This window comes from Mustela erminea, chromosome 14 (assembly GCF_009829155.1).
Source record: "Mustela erminea isolate mMusErm1 chromosome 14, mMusErm1.Pri, whole genome shotgun sequence".
Classification (NCBI taxonomy): domain Eukaryota; kingdom Metazoa; phylum Chordata; class Mammalia; order Carnivora; family Mustelidae; genus Mustela; species Mustela erminea.
Genome location: NC_045627.1, coordinates 27,596,692 through 27,611,347, shown reverse-complemented (window position 1 = coordinate 27,611,347; position 14,656 = coordinate 27,596,692). Strand labels below are relative to the sequence as shown.

The 14,656-nt window shown below is 40.0% G+C and overlaps 1 protein-coding gene across 3 annotated transcripts in view; it reads left to right on the top strand.

The window, feature by feature from the left end:
• The window catches only part of ANK3 (ankyrin 3), a 667,426-nt gene that overhangs the window by 433,561 nt on the left and 219,209 nt on the right, over positions 1-14,656 (top strand). For all 3 annotated transcript variants that reach the window (XM_032312011.1, XM_032312010.1, XM_032312012.1), the window contains 3 exons: positions 9,209-9,310; positions 9,955-10,053; positions 10,265-10,363. In XM_032312011.1, the coding sequence (XP_032167902.1) occupies positions 9,209-9,310; positions 9,955-10,053; positions 10,265-10,363 (300 nt within the window). The remainder of the gene's footprint in view (positions 1-9,208; positions 9,311-9,954; positions 10,054-10,264; positions 10,364-14,656) is intronic.

Sequence of the window (14,656 nt, the reverse complement as noted above, 5' to 3'; positions counted from 1 at the left end):
CAGATGTCAGTCAGAAGAACAATGACCACACTCCAGCAGGACCTGGAAAGAACCTAGCAGAGTACCTGTCACTCTGATGACTCCAAGTAAATATTCTTGCTCTTTCTTTCCTTCTTTACTCCACGAATGTATGTTCTTCTTCCTTTTTTATATTACTCTGGAGCATGGAGCCAAGGAAGCCTGAAAGAGTGGGGATTAAGGGCAGAGTTCTAAAACCAGGGAGACACGAATTCGAATCTTGCCTCTGCCAGTTTCTAGAAAAATGCCCTTGGGTAAGTTACCTAACCCGACTTTCTGTAAATGTGGATGATGGTAACCCAGACTGGGTCCCATCCCTGTGAGAGGAATTTGGGGCAATCTATGGAAAATGCCCCACAGATTATAGGTGTCCAATCGTTGTTGGTCATGAGACCATGTTCTTAGATACCAGAGCACTTCAGTGTCTTCTGAGTCGCAAAGTACAGTAGATTGCAGACCTCACCTGCACGAACCTTCCGACAGGTATCGCTAAAACAAATAACATTGCTCCGCAGGTGATCCCAGCAAGCGTCGCAGAAATCGGTGCTCTGCCCAAGGTGAAGTAGGGAACCATAGTAATCTCAGACCCGCTGAGCACTGACCCCTTTATCAGTGTGGAAGAAGCTTCAGGTGCAGAAGAACCCAAGTCTGTCACTAGACCCTTAACCTTTCTCGGATGAAATGCAGAGATAGTAAGAAAGAGCAGAGGGTTTGGGTTCCGAGTTAAGCCGAGTTAAGGTGTTTGCTCCTCGGGGAGTAGTTAGAGCATTGGTCCATACAAGGGTCAGCATTTCTTCATTCAGCATTTACTGGGATTCTGTTATGTAGAATGCAGCCCTGAGCAAGACGAGGACCTGCCCTACAAGAGATCACAGTCCATCTTGATAAACAGCTTGTACCCGAGCGGAACAGACCAAGTGCTGTAGGAGCCCTGAGAGGGGGATCGTGTGGCGTTTGTGGAGGAGGATTGCACAGGTGAAGTGACATTGAAGCTGGGCCTAGGATTGAGTTGCTGAGTCTGTTAATGGGGGAGGGGGGTTAGAGGGCTGGTGGCCAGCATTACTGGCAAAGGGATGCACTGGCTGATGTCACAGTGCCAGGAAATTATGGGGCCTGTCTACAAATACTAAGCCCTTGGGGGATTAAAAAGCTGTCTAGATTGCCTTCAAGATCAGCATTCATGTTTTTAGTTCAGTCTGGGAGTGTTTGTTTGCCTCTGGTTTTAAAGGGCCTCCCAGACCATCCTATAGCAATTGAATATTGTGGTTTAAGAGCAGAAGCATTCTTACAAATGAAGCATGCCCTCAAACATCAACAGATAAAGCAGTTAACAGTGCATCTACCTGGGGTGAAACTGTAGACAGACATAAGGAAATCTGCTTAGGCGGCCTCGCTCTTGATCTCGGGATTTTTCACTTCTAGGGCCACACAGAACCACTGGCATAGAGGGGAGAGTTTGGGCTTTTCTTAAGCAGTAAAGGCTTTCAGTCCTGACTGTTTACTTATTAGCTGTGTGACCTCAAGCCACTTACTTTTAAGAAGTTAGTTTTTCAAACTCTGTCATGAAGGTGCCTGTCCTGGCTGAATTTTTAAGAAATAAACACTAAAAATGCATGTATAAAAATTACCTACATAAAATGCTTAATGAAGTCTCTTAATTGGCATCTTTTGTCATGATTTTCTCAGAATCCCCAGTGGCTCCTGAACAGTGTTCAGCGCGTCTGGAATGTTCAACTAGGGGGCGTGTTCTGACTACAACCTCTTAGAGGTTTTGAGAATGATCTGGGCATCACAGGGCTAGAGTCTGAACTGAGCAATTAGAGCAGGGTGAATGGGGGAAAAGTGTTAAGTGGGAGCACCTGGGTGGCTCAGTTGGAAGCCTCTGCCTTTGGCTCAGGTCATGATCCCAGGCTCCCTGCTCAGTGGAGAGCCTGCTTCTCCCTCTCCCTTTGCCTGCTGCTCTGCCTGCTTGTGCTGTCTATCACTCTAATAAATAAATGAAATCTTTAAAAAAATATTAAGTGTATTTCCAGCTGTAAGGAAAGCTAAGATGTTAGGATAATGATAAAAATAAGTCCTTTGAAATGTATTTGTAAGCTGACACAAAGAAAGTAAGGGCTCTGTAGAGGTAAAATGACATGAAAGCAAGAACCAGTTTCACTTGTCTGCATAAACACAGGGCACAGAAGATAAAGCCTTGAACATGCTCAAAGTGCACAGTTTAATAAGAGATCCCCTAATAAACTGGGCCCCAAAGTGTGTGGCTCCCAATATAAAGGTGGATTGGAAATAAACCCACCCCATAGAAAGTGTAGCAAAATCTTCTCTGTCTCAATTTATCACCAGCTGGAAGGGGGGAAAAAAATCTTCCATGAGAATTTGTAACCACAAGGAATCCCTCCTATCCATACCAGTTGGAAGTCTAAATTTATCTAAATAGTCTTTTGAAACAAAGGCAAAAAATGCTCAAGGCAAGCATTTATTTTAAAAATAATCTTGGGTTAATAGTGCCTCAAGGCAACTGGAAGGAGCAATCATAAAGTCCTTTTCAGAGTATGGTATCATTAATCCAGGCCTGAAAGAATCCCCAAAGATTAATTGCTAAGGAATATGAAATGATCAATAATCACAACCATAGAAAGTATAACCTGGTACAGTCACTTTGAAAAACAGTTTGCCTTTAACTAATAAAGTTGAGTTAGTGCATAGCAAATGATACAGCATTTGCGATACTAGGTATATGCCTTAAAAATCCTTGCCTGTGTGCACCGGGACTGGGTCCAGAATGTTCACGGCAACACACTTCGTAGGAGACCCAAACTGGAAACAACTCAAACATTCATCAACTCCACAGTGGGTAAACAGATTATGTTACAATCACGTAATGGAATCCTCTGCAGCCTCCGTGATGAACGAACTGCAGTTACCCATGTCAGCATGCAGGATTCCAAGAAACAGAACAGCACACAAAGGAGGCATGTCACAGAAGGGTCCAAATGTATGATTCCTCCTACAGAGAATGCAAAGACAGTCAGCTGCATAGTATTTAGGTTAGAGAAGTTTACATAGATGTGAAAACTATGAGGAAAGTTGTGAGAATGATTAACGGGAACAGAGGATGCCTTGGGAGAGCTGGTCAAGGAAGGACCGATGGGAAGTCTGTAGAACTGCTTGTAAATTTCATTCTTGAGCTTACCAGGCGTGCCGGCGTTTCTTTCATTATTTCTCGAAACTGTTGATATATGTTTCGTGCATTCTTTTGTATGTATGATACGCATTATAAGTACTTTTTAAAAAAAATTTTGTTTTTAGAGAAAGAGTTGGGGGTGGGGTGCAGAGGGAGAGAGAGAACCTCAAGCAGACCTCCTGCTCAGTGTGGTCCCCACTCAGGGCTCCATCTCACAACCCTGAGATCATGACCTGAGCTGGAATCAGAGTCAGATGCTTAACCAACTGAGCCACCCTGATAAATACTTTTTAAGGGTAAATAAAAGCTATAAAAGCCCCCTGGATACAGAATATTTAATAGAAAGTATACACATCATTTTCTGGAAGAGAGTCTGAGGGAGAAAATAAAGAAGAAACAAGAAGTCAAGGATTCACACCTCTCATTTCTCACACAGGCACACACACCTGATCTGTAGCTGTGTATGGAGACCCACTGGTAACTAGACTATTGTGGTGATCCCTTTACAACACATATAAATATCAAGTCATTGCCTTGTATGCCTGAAACTAATATGATATGTCAATTATACCTAAGTTAAAAGGTTCACACCAAAGTTGTATACCTGAGTGGCTAGGAAATTTGGGGATCTTCAGATCAAGGTAAGAGAATCAAAGGAATTTATGGTTCATATCTTTAACATTAGTACCTAGTTGCAGTGGCTGATGCGTTATATGTTCTTGGTAATGTTTGTTGTACCTGAAAGTATTTGCATGGTTAATTTAGTGGTTGGATGGACTGATGGATGGATGGAAGATGAATGAACGAGTGAACCAAGAGTCTCCAAGCATAAACTATGGAGCAAACACTTATTAAGCAAACGCTTATTAAGCCCCCCATTTCTTGAGAGAGATTGAGGGTGCACACATGCATGCTTGTGTGGGTGCTCGAGGGGTGGAGGGAGACGGAGAGAGAATCTTAAGCAGGCTGGAGCGTGACGTGGGGCTCGATCCCAGGACCCTGAGATCATGACCTGGGCAGAAATCCAAGAACTGGACACTCAACTGACTGAGCCACCCAGGTACCTTAAGCCTTTTCTTAAAGTAGTGATGAACAGCTTGCATTCTGGAGTCAGACTGTTTGGGTTTGCATTCCTGCCATTCAGAAGCTGTGTGTCCCTGGGGAAATCAGGCATTCTTTCTATTGCTTTCCTCATCTGTAAAATGGAGCTAGTGAGGGTACTGAGGGCCACCGTAGCAGACCACCACACACCTGGTGACTTACAACAATAGAAATGAATTGACTGACAGTTCTGGAGGCCAAAAGTCCAAAATCGAGGTGTCCACAGGGCCCTACTCCCTCCAAAGGCTCTGGTGTGTTATTCTTCTTTGACTCTTCCAGCTTCTGGTGGCTCCTGGCATTGTTTATCTTATTGTCAACTTACTTTCAGTCTCTTCCTGCATCTTTACATGTTCTCTCTTATGTATCTGTGTGTCTCCTCTTCTTTTCTTTTTCTTTGAGGTATAGTTGACATGTAACATTATATTAGTTTGAGGTGTACAACATAATGATGTTATACATATATATCTTTTCTTCTTCCAAAGACATCAGTCATTGTATTTAGGGCCCATTTAAATGCGGTCTGACCTCATCTTAGCTAATTATATCTGCAAAGATCCTATATCCAAATAATGTTTATATTCTGAGTTTGCAGGTGAACATGAATTTGGGGAGACACTGTTTAACTCACTGTACTACTTCATGGAAATATTATAAGGGCTAACTTAATATAAGGACTCATGAAATTAATATATAGAATATTAAGTGACTAATATAATGAAGTTATTATAAGTACGTGCAATAGTGTCTAGCATGTAGTCAGAGTTATGAAGTGTTGGCTTATTACTGAGGTTACTGAGGTTGGGATTTGGGAAATGCTTATTCATTCCAATCACTGCTTTCTGCTGAATAATATCAATATTTCAGTATTGGTGGGAATGCTGAGTTATTAGGTTAATTCATAATAATGCTTGACTCTATCCTTGAAGCTGTTTCCTTGAAAAACATCCATGGTTCATATTTCTTTCCTGTCTAGTAAAATGACTAAGTAGACAAGACATGAAGTGGTGATAAAAGATATTATCATTTTCCAGATGCTTCTTTCAGATTTTGATCATCTAGGGGAAAAAAATGCTGACCAATCTGCTTACATTCATTTTAGGTCAGTTGACTCCTTAAGGGTGACCTCCTCTGTAGGACTTTTCATGTGGCAGAGCTCAGCTTCTCAGGAGACCTGATGTCCTTCTGTAGTGTTGTGTCTACAACTGGCATGGGGCATTGTTAATGATAGAACATTTAAGATGAAAAAGCAGGCTGTAGCCTGTGGTGAGAGTAACTCCTTAGTTTCTTAAGGAAATGACAGCTAAGAGATGCAATACACTGATATTAAGCCAAATACAAAATCTTATATGTATTTTAGCATTAAGGAAATAACATTGTAAAGGTAACTGTGGACAAAATTTGAAAAAAAAAAAAAAAAAAGTGAAGAATCCATTATTTCCCTGCTACCTAAGCAACATGATTTGGAAAAGCTTAAGACTGAGGTGAAAAGCAAGTGAGTCTTCATTTGTGCTGCTCTGTTGCGTTTGCCGCCGCGCACCCAGATGTCAGCACGCCTAGCGCACCATCAGTATTCAACAAATGTTCGTGGAAGGAAGATGTGGCTGCATTGCTTGCTGGTGGTTGAGAATAAATGGAGGATCTTCTTGGCTCCTTTTCTGTAGCCATGAATAACTTCACTTCGTAAGACGTCATTTTTCTCCCAGGCAGATTTCATGTTCCTCCTCTTGCTTCTTCTTTATATTTTCCTCCCTGTTTCTCCCTGCATACTCTTTCTTTGAAGTGTAAGATTATTGTGTTAAGCATGCCTGTATATAACAGAGGGCTGAGAAAAGTGAAGAAAAACAAGTTTTGTTTTTTCTCTTGTTCTTAAAGTTCTCAGGTGGAAGACTACCTACCTCAGAGGATTATCTGGTACCAGGGTCACTGGGTGAAATAGATATGGTGAAGGTATCCACCAGAAAGCCCTTCATCTTTAGAGTAGGTGTTCTTAAACATGAATCCATGAGAAGGCTTGGCTATCCTGAACCACGTGACGTTAGTGTGCGAATTAGGTGTGTGCCTGCAGATTTGATGTGTATGTGCAGATTTGGTGTATGGATGTGTCCATGCACAACTGTTAAAGGAAAAATAGTTCCTTGTAATTTTTGTTAATCTCAAAAGAATCTGAACTCCAAGTAGGTAGAGAACCACTGAATTAGAAAATATGGCTTATGTTGTTTGTATTTGGCTTTTCTTTAGGGAGTCTGGTGGGAAAATTCTGAGAGGTAAATGGACAGTATATACAATCACCAAACTTCTCAGATGTGGAATGAATGCAGAGGCTTTCCTTGAATCATGATATCTCTATTGGAACTTCTTTAGCTGCTGTTTTTATGCACTTTAAGTCAGAAGTGGGGATGCTTTACTCACAGTTGTTATCTCTGGCAGTTGAAATATCCAGGCAGACTGATGTCATTTGTTCCCAGAATGGCATCAGAGCCCTTCTGGGCAAATTCACTGATAAGTCATTGAGCAGGCACAAAGGAGATGATGTTTTATGGTACAATGAGCCATCCTTGCTTAGCTAATTTATTTCTAACTGAACTTTAAACCAGACCAAGAAAAAACCCAAAAAGAAAAAACCAAACAAGAAAAAATCCTAACCCTTTCAAAGTAGTGAGCCTCTTTAAAAATCATATTTCATTTTTCTTAAAATTCCTGGAAACTTCGGTTTGTCCTTTGTCTTATTTGAAGCTCTGATTAAATGATTTGCATGCTTGACTCCAGTCCCAGTTTTATTTTGGCAACAGCTGCGTGTGTTCCCAGATACCTGACTCAGTGGCTTCCTTTATCATTTCTGGAAGTCAGCTTGGTATTCTAGTAGCTTCTCCATTGAAATAGCTGCTGTTATTGGGAAGAAACCTTTCTGTATTGTTGCAGGCGATATTTTAATTGATATAGTTACTTCCACACAATTTACTTATTTATTGGTTCATTCATTCACAAAACATTTTTAAGCACCTGCTAATGGGCCAGGATGATTCTAATTGCAGGGAAAACAGAAAGATGAATGTTATACTGTAGTCACTGCCTTGTGGTAAGTCTAGGCATGTGGTAACTCAGGCCAAAGAGTGAAGCCTATGAACCCTATAATCTGTAAATAAATTAGCCTACCCCTCATTCAGAGCAGTGGTTCTCAGCTGGAGAAGTCCCTCCCTCCCCTGCCGGCTAGGGAAATTTGGCAACTGAGGATACATTTTTACTAGTCGCACTAGGGGATAGTTGGTAAAGGCCAGGAATGCTAGTAAACATTGACACTGAACAGGAACATCTCCCACATCAAAGAATTACCTGAATCAAAATGCCAGTAGGGGTTCCCACCTGGCTTTCTCCATGGAACACGTGACTCTTGATCTCTGGGTTGTGGGTTTGAGCCCCACGTTGGGTGTAGAGATTACTCAAGATAAAGTAAAATCTTAAAAAAGAAATGCCAGTAGTGCTGAGATTGGGAAGGCCTGTTTTAGAGGAAAAGGGATACTCCTTCAGAGAGGCATACACGAGAAGGATGGACACTGTAGAGATGGTGGGCTCTCCTTTGAGGACCTGAGCAAGTCGAATCCTAACTAAATTGGCCCAACCAGAACCAAAGACATTTCTGAGAAGATGGGATTTCTTCAGCTCAGTTACATTTCCAGGGATGAATTAGTCATTCCTCAAAGATTGGCGTCTTGGCCGCTTTCCAGTTGTCTACCCCTTGATCTGCCTATGCTTGTTCTTAAGGGGCTTACAATTTGGGAGGAAGAAGGACAGGTACACCCAAAACTCTAATGCCTATGTGAGAAATACCAAGAGGGCTTAATGAAATTAATGCTCTGGGAGCACAGAGCCACACATCTCTGCCCGGGAGGTCTGGGAAGGCTTTCCAGATGAGGTGGCCTGTGAACAGGGGGCTTCAAAGGTATTTGCCAAATGGGTGACAGAAGACACTCTCTCCTCTGTTGTTTAAGCCATACGCTGCATGATTGCTTTGATAACCAGTGACGAGATGGGTTTGGCTCTCCTTTCGGAAACCTGCTTCTGTGGTGTTCTACACGAAGCAGGACTCCTTTCTAAATTGTGCAGATCTGACTTTGAAGTTTTTCCTCTCACTGTCTTTCTGTTAAAGACTTCACTGGTAGGTGGTTTCAACCCCATAATCGTGGGTACTAGAGTTTAGCAGAAAGGCAGAGTTGTAAGCTTTTGGTGAATGTATCACAGATTTGGTTTTTGTTGTTTTTAAATACATGCGCATTTATTTATTTGCTCCTGCTAATACTCAGGTGGTGGCCTTCGCTTACTTGATAATATATGGGAAGTATGCTTCATAATTTGGATAGACATTTATAGATGCTTTTCAGATACATTCAGTATTCTAGCACATGGCCATGTGCTGTAAGAAAATCTAAGAGAACATCCTCCAAATTCCTCTTAAACTAGTATAACAATGTTAAATGTATTTGTGAAACTATGAATTGAAAAGTTGGTTGTAATAGTTTAATGTGAAAGAATGGGATAGATGTGAAGTTTCTGACAAAATAAAACAGTGAGATTTTCATAATGAGACCACCAGGAAGTTATGGGGTATCTCTTTACTCTCTAGGAATTGTATGTAGATTTAAAGTACCTACATAGTATGGGGAATTTTCTCTTTCAGTTCAGAATCAGTTAGGACATCACATAAGAGGTAACTTTGTATACTTAAAAGCAACTCTTCAAGAATTTGTCCTTTCCCTAGTGCCTTTAAAAGACCTTTAAGAGTATTTTCATGTTAGAATATAATAGTTCAATTTAAAAATCGTTCTTTTAGTTTGGACTGTAAGTTGAATAGGTCTAACATTCTTTGAGTTTTGTTTTTCATCAAAATGTCTTTCTTTTTTATTTTAGTCTGATGCCAATGCCAGTTACTTAAGAGCAGCTCGAGCTGGACACCTAGAAAAGGCCCTTGACTACATAAAAAATGGGGTTGACATCAACATTTGCAATCAGGTTAGTTGTGGTTATTGATGCTATTTAATTTTTTGCCGAAGATTTTAAACATCCAGACTGTGTGAAACTCCTTGAATCTTTCATTAGTTATTGCCAAGACTCTCTCTTTTTGCCAGTTTAGTGTTTGTTTTTGTTTTTGTTTGTTTTTTAAAGGTTTTATTTATTTGACAGAGAGAGACAGTGAGAGAGGGAACACAAGCAGGGGGAGTGGGAGAGGGAGAAGCAGGCTTCCCTCTGAGCAGGGAGCCCGATACGGGGCCTGATCCCAGAACTCTGGGATCATGACCTGAGCTGAAGGCAGCTGCTTAACAACTGAGCCACTCAGGCACCCCTATTATTTTGTTGTTTTGTTTGTTTGCTCAGTTGGTTAAATGTCATCAGCTTAGATTTTCAAATGACTCTGCTTTGTTAAAGAAGCATTCAGAAATGTAGGTAGGCATCCTTTAATAATTCCTAAAATTTAGTAACTAATGATACCAGAACAACCCACCTGACTTTTAAGTACCTTTATTTGTAATTCAAGTTTCTACATTGCACACATACAAGTGATTGTTGGTGGGATGTGATCTTAAGAGTTCTACGTAGACTGTTTGCTGCTCTGTTCTCAACATGCTAAGTAAAGCTTTCCCTTCACTCTTAATCAGAATGGGTTGAACGCGCTCCATCTTGCTTCCAAAGAAGGCCATGTAGAAGTTGTTTCTGAACTGCTACAGAGAGAAGCCAATGTGGATGCAGCTACAAAGGTCAGTATCCCCTATTGAATGCTTGTTGTGTCACTTAACAGATTCAGTGAGGATTCCGCCCTCGATAAGAATCAGGGCAAGCATCTCATGAGATAACTTGCCAACCACGTTCTCTTTGGGAAACGTATAAACATAGAGGGATTCCATATTTTATAAAATGTTAAAACAGAGAAATAAAGAGGGAGAGTTGATGTATCTTTTCATTTTACAGAAAGGAAACACAGCCTTGCATATAGCATCTTTGGCCGGGCAAGCAGAGGTGGTAAAGGTCTTGGTTACAAACGGAGCCAATGTCAATGCACAGTCTCAGGTAAACCTACAACTCTGTTGCCAGTACGTGTTGTAACTTACAGATGTTTTTTGGGTCAAGTCCTGTATCCTCTAAGAATAGAATTCAATGAATAGGGACATTGTTGCAAATTATTTAAATTCATATATGTTCTGTTACATGTGAAAGAGATTGTTTAAAGTCATCTATCTTTGAAATTGGGCTGGTAGTCATAGACACAAATATTTGGGGACTGTCTGTAATGCAGTCTTATACACTTTATTATGCTAGCTCAGGTCCAATCTCAGTACCTATTGACTTACAAAGGAGATGAAAATGCCTATAAAGGAGGAAATGCCTCTTATAGGTCCATTCTGTTTCAGTGCTTGATCTAGTTGAAAAAGGGAAGATGCTGCTTAATTCCTGTTTAGTAACTGAGGCCTCACTGTTGTTCCCTGAAACAGATTAAAAGGAAAAAACAGAATAAACTTTAAAATTCCCCAAACTAAAATTTCCAGATTCTTTCATTTGGATATATGCTAATCATTCATTCAGTAGGACGTCCTGTGTGCTCTGAGTCTTGCATGAAGTTCTAAAAAGAACACCAATAGATTATGGTTTCGTAGACTTTCAGTGTAAGAGAATTTACTTTAAAATAGGTTTAAAAATCAGTCCTCATAATCCGAATTTTTCATTATTGCACTCCCCGCAGAAATGAGGTTGTATAGGAAAGCAAACATCATCATAACACAGAAATAACTGCTAAGAACCTGACCATTTTTAGAACTGGTCCTTACTCAAGCATTCTTTCTCACTGGATGCCTTCATGTACTCCTCCTGTTTGTCCGTCTGCCTCCAGGCAGTTGGATACTGAACAAATGAATTGCAGAACAAAACCACAAGTTTTGCAAAAGACACAGGATGGCCTGAAGTTAGGGGGAGGGTGCTGGGGAACCCTGGCTTCACAACTAAGCTGTAGGTTGTGGTTTTCTAGCAATGTGTGAAGAATTAGGATGATTTCCTGGTGAGTGTTTCAAAGGAGAATGAGTTGAAAATCAAAAGATTAAATGACCAAAAAATAAATAAATAAATAGGTGAGGTCTTTGGTTAGCAAATCCATTTGCAAAAAGGCTGTCTGTTTACTTAGGCCATGAGAATAAAAAGTGAAGGACATCAAGCTGTCATAGAATTCTGTCAGAAAAATTACACGTTCCTCCACAGAAATCCTTTTTGGTTTAGTTTTTGTTCATTGTGAGAACTCATACAGGAATTCCAATTATAACCAATATTTTGTTAACTCCTAAACGTGCTTTTATGGTTTCTAGTTTTGTGTTTTAGAAGAAAGTCTCAATCTAACTTTTTTCATTATTTACTCTGGCCTTTTGATTTCCAGTTTTAAGTGTACTCGATTTCCACAACCATCTTCAGTACTGATTATCTCTGGCTAACAGGAGCCTCCTATATTTTGTGGGACCATGGCGTTGGGGTGACTTCCTCCATGGTTGCCACGCCATAGGAACATGGTGTTGGTGTTGTTATATATCAGGGTCATGGAGGAGCAACCGCACTGCGGTTCCTGATGTATGATTTCTTGTATGTCGGATCTGATTCTTTTCTAGTTCCTTGTGGTTGGACTTCTGATACGTGGTCCATTTATGCTGATTCTCTCAGAGTGATGATGCTTTTCCAGAAGCGAATGATACCAACTTGAATATTGACAAGTATAGTCCACTGAGAGAGATACAGACAAGCTGACTATAATAAGCAAAGCATCATGCTTTTAAAACATCTTTTTACTGGAAAGTAAAAGTGTTAAGCTCTGAGAGAGTTAGAGAACTCTTTAATCCATTTTCATTTCCTTTATCCCCCCAAGGGAGAAGAAATAAACCTCCTTCTTTTAAACATTACACACATTCTTGATTGATGTTTAGAGCTGCCGTAATTTTAAACCTCCTTGACGATGTCGGAGAGAATCCACAATTGAAATCAAATTTCAATTTATACACATTCCCTAGTGATGATGAAGTGACGGAGAAGAACATGGGCTGCGGAATTCCCTGTTCCCTGCAGCTGTGCTTGGCATGTCCTGCCTCCACAGTTCGTAGTAGAGCACCCCCTCGTCTGGACACGTGGCCCCATGTGCCTACTGAGCTGCATCATCCCATGCACAGAAGAAGTAACAGGATGTCCCAGCAGCACACTGGGGTTTCCATGATAACTCCTGGTAGTAGCTTTTCAATAGGAGCTTTTACAAAGAAATGATAAGCAATAATGCCATGAGATTAAATTCCGTTTAGGCGTCAGCACAGAAAACATCACAAGAGTATTAATATTCAAGAAAGACAGCATCCCTGTCTGAGTGAAGTTTTAACCAAATGGGTAATACGTAGTAGCCAACAAAACTAGTGTAAAGAGAGTCCCTCATCTTCCTTAAGCATAAAAGTTCTCCTTGTCTTGAAAATGAAAATGGAATTGGACGATATCAAGTTCTGATCTTATAAACTGAGGATCAATAAGCTAAGAATTTTTAAGATATTACTTTAATTTTTGACATTGCCTTGATCTTATGTCTTAATAAGTTAGTTAACTCTTTCTTATATTACTTAACATTCCAGAGATGATTTAGTCCTACCTTGAGAAAGAAATTAGGTTAGATAATTAAATTGTGATTATAAAGAACTCTACTATGATTAAGTCCTTCATACTTTGTACTAAATACCGCAACAAGGATTACTAGTGTTTGCAATTGGAAAATCTCAAACTGCCCCATCAGATGACAGCCCTCACTTTTCTCCTTCTGTCTTTATTCTGTAATATAAGGCACAAACTGTGTTGATCAAGAAGCGAAGTCTGTTTCCAATAATATTTTACCATAACTATCAAAGTATTCTAAATGGATACGTTTTCATAATAGTATGAACAAAGACAAGACCCTTTGGGTTTTTGTAGGTTTTTTTGTATTGTGTGTTTTTAAATTCTGAACAGGTAATACATTCACAGGGTTCTACCATCAAAATGCACGGAAAGACAAAGTGGAGGTCCTCCTCCCGCCCCCAACCCCCATCTGCTCAGCCCCCACCCATCTCCACCCAAGGGCGAAACAGGGACTGAGTTTCTGTGCATCTGTTTCAGAAAGGACAAGACCCTTTGATTAAAGTAGTGCCTCCTTGGTCTTTCTGCGCTTTTCAATATTTTCTTTGGTGGGGAGGTCAGATCTTCATGAAATCAGATAATAGGTATGATAGAGCCTCTCTGTCTTTTGACTTCATAGCACACATATTTTCTAACCAACAGTCATAAAAATCAATATCAGATGTTAGTCAGTGCAGATCCGTCCCCTGCCCTTATAGTTTAAATTCAGAAGAGCAATTATGATGTGCACAGGCTGCCTGTAGGAACCTAGGATGGATAATAAAAGTACATGAATGAAATGTCAACCCTTACTTAAATGGAATAACAGGAGGGCTTTCTATTTTATTTTATTTCTGTGGATATTAGGCAGCATGCTTCGGTATGATCTATAAAATTGTAGGTCTGCATCTTTGTATGCTTTTGATAACACCGTAATAAATGTTCTGAGCAGAAGGTGTTGAAGATAATGGATAAAATCAGGTATCCAAGAGCATACTTTCTCAATCTTGAGCTGTTCTGCCTTTTGAAAATTAAATCTATTGTTGCTACAGGAAAAAAAAATGTAAATTGGGCACCCATATGTTCCATTTTGGCCAGCTCTTTGTTTTGGAAATTTCCTAAGTTAGGAAATTAATTAAAAAAAAAAAAACAGTGGTGTACTTTTTTCTCTTCAAAGAAAAATAACATTCTTTCTAAAATTGGACCATTCTCCCAATCCAGATGCTCTTTTACAAAAAATCATTTCAGCCGTAGGTTGTGCAGTGACAACACATTGAATTATTGGTGCTTTAAGCCTCTCTGTACAAGAGAGTAATGGTAATATTTTTATTCAATCTTCCCAAAGGAAGCTCATAATTACTCGCTAGAACCATAACTAAATAGTGTATATGTGTTCTGTGTGTTCTCATGCTATGTTGATCCCTTCTTGATAGATGAGATTTGTATTAGTTGATGTTATTGGGATTAAAACAATAAACACTAACATGAACGGAAAAGGGAATTTATTGAAATTACATGGAGAATACATAGAATAGAAAGCTAAAGAAACCTTTTGGCAAGCTTTGAAAACTAGATAGTTGGGGTGAGAGAGTAATCAGCAGCTATGCGGTAAAGTGGCCCTTCGATGTGGTCTGTACAGACCAGCTCAAGGCAGGGGGAAGGAGGGATTTGTCAGAAAACAGAACTGAGAAAGCTAGAGAGTAG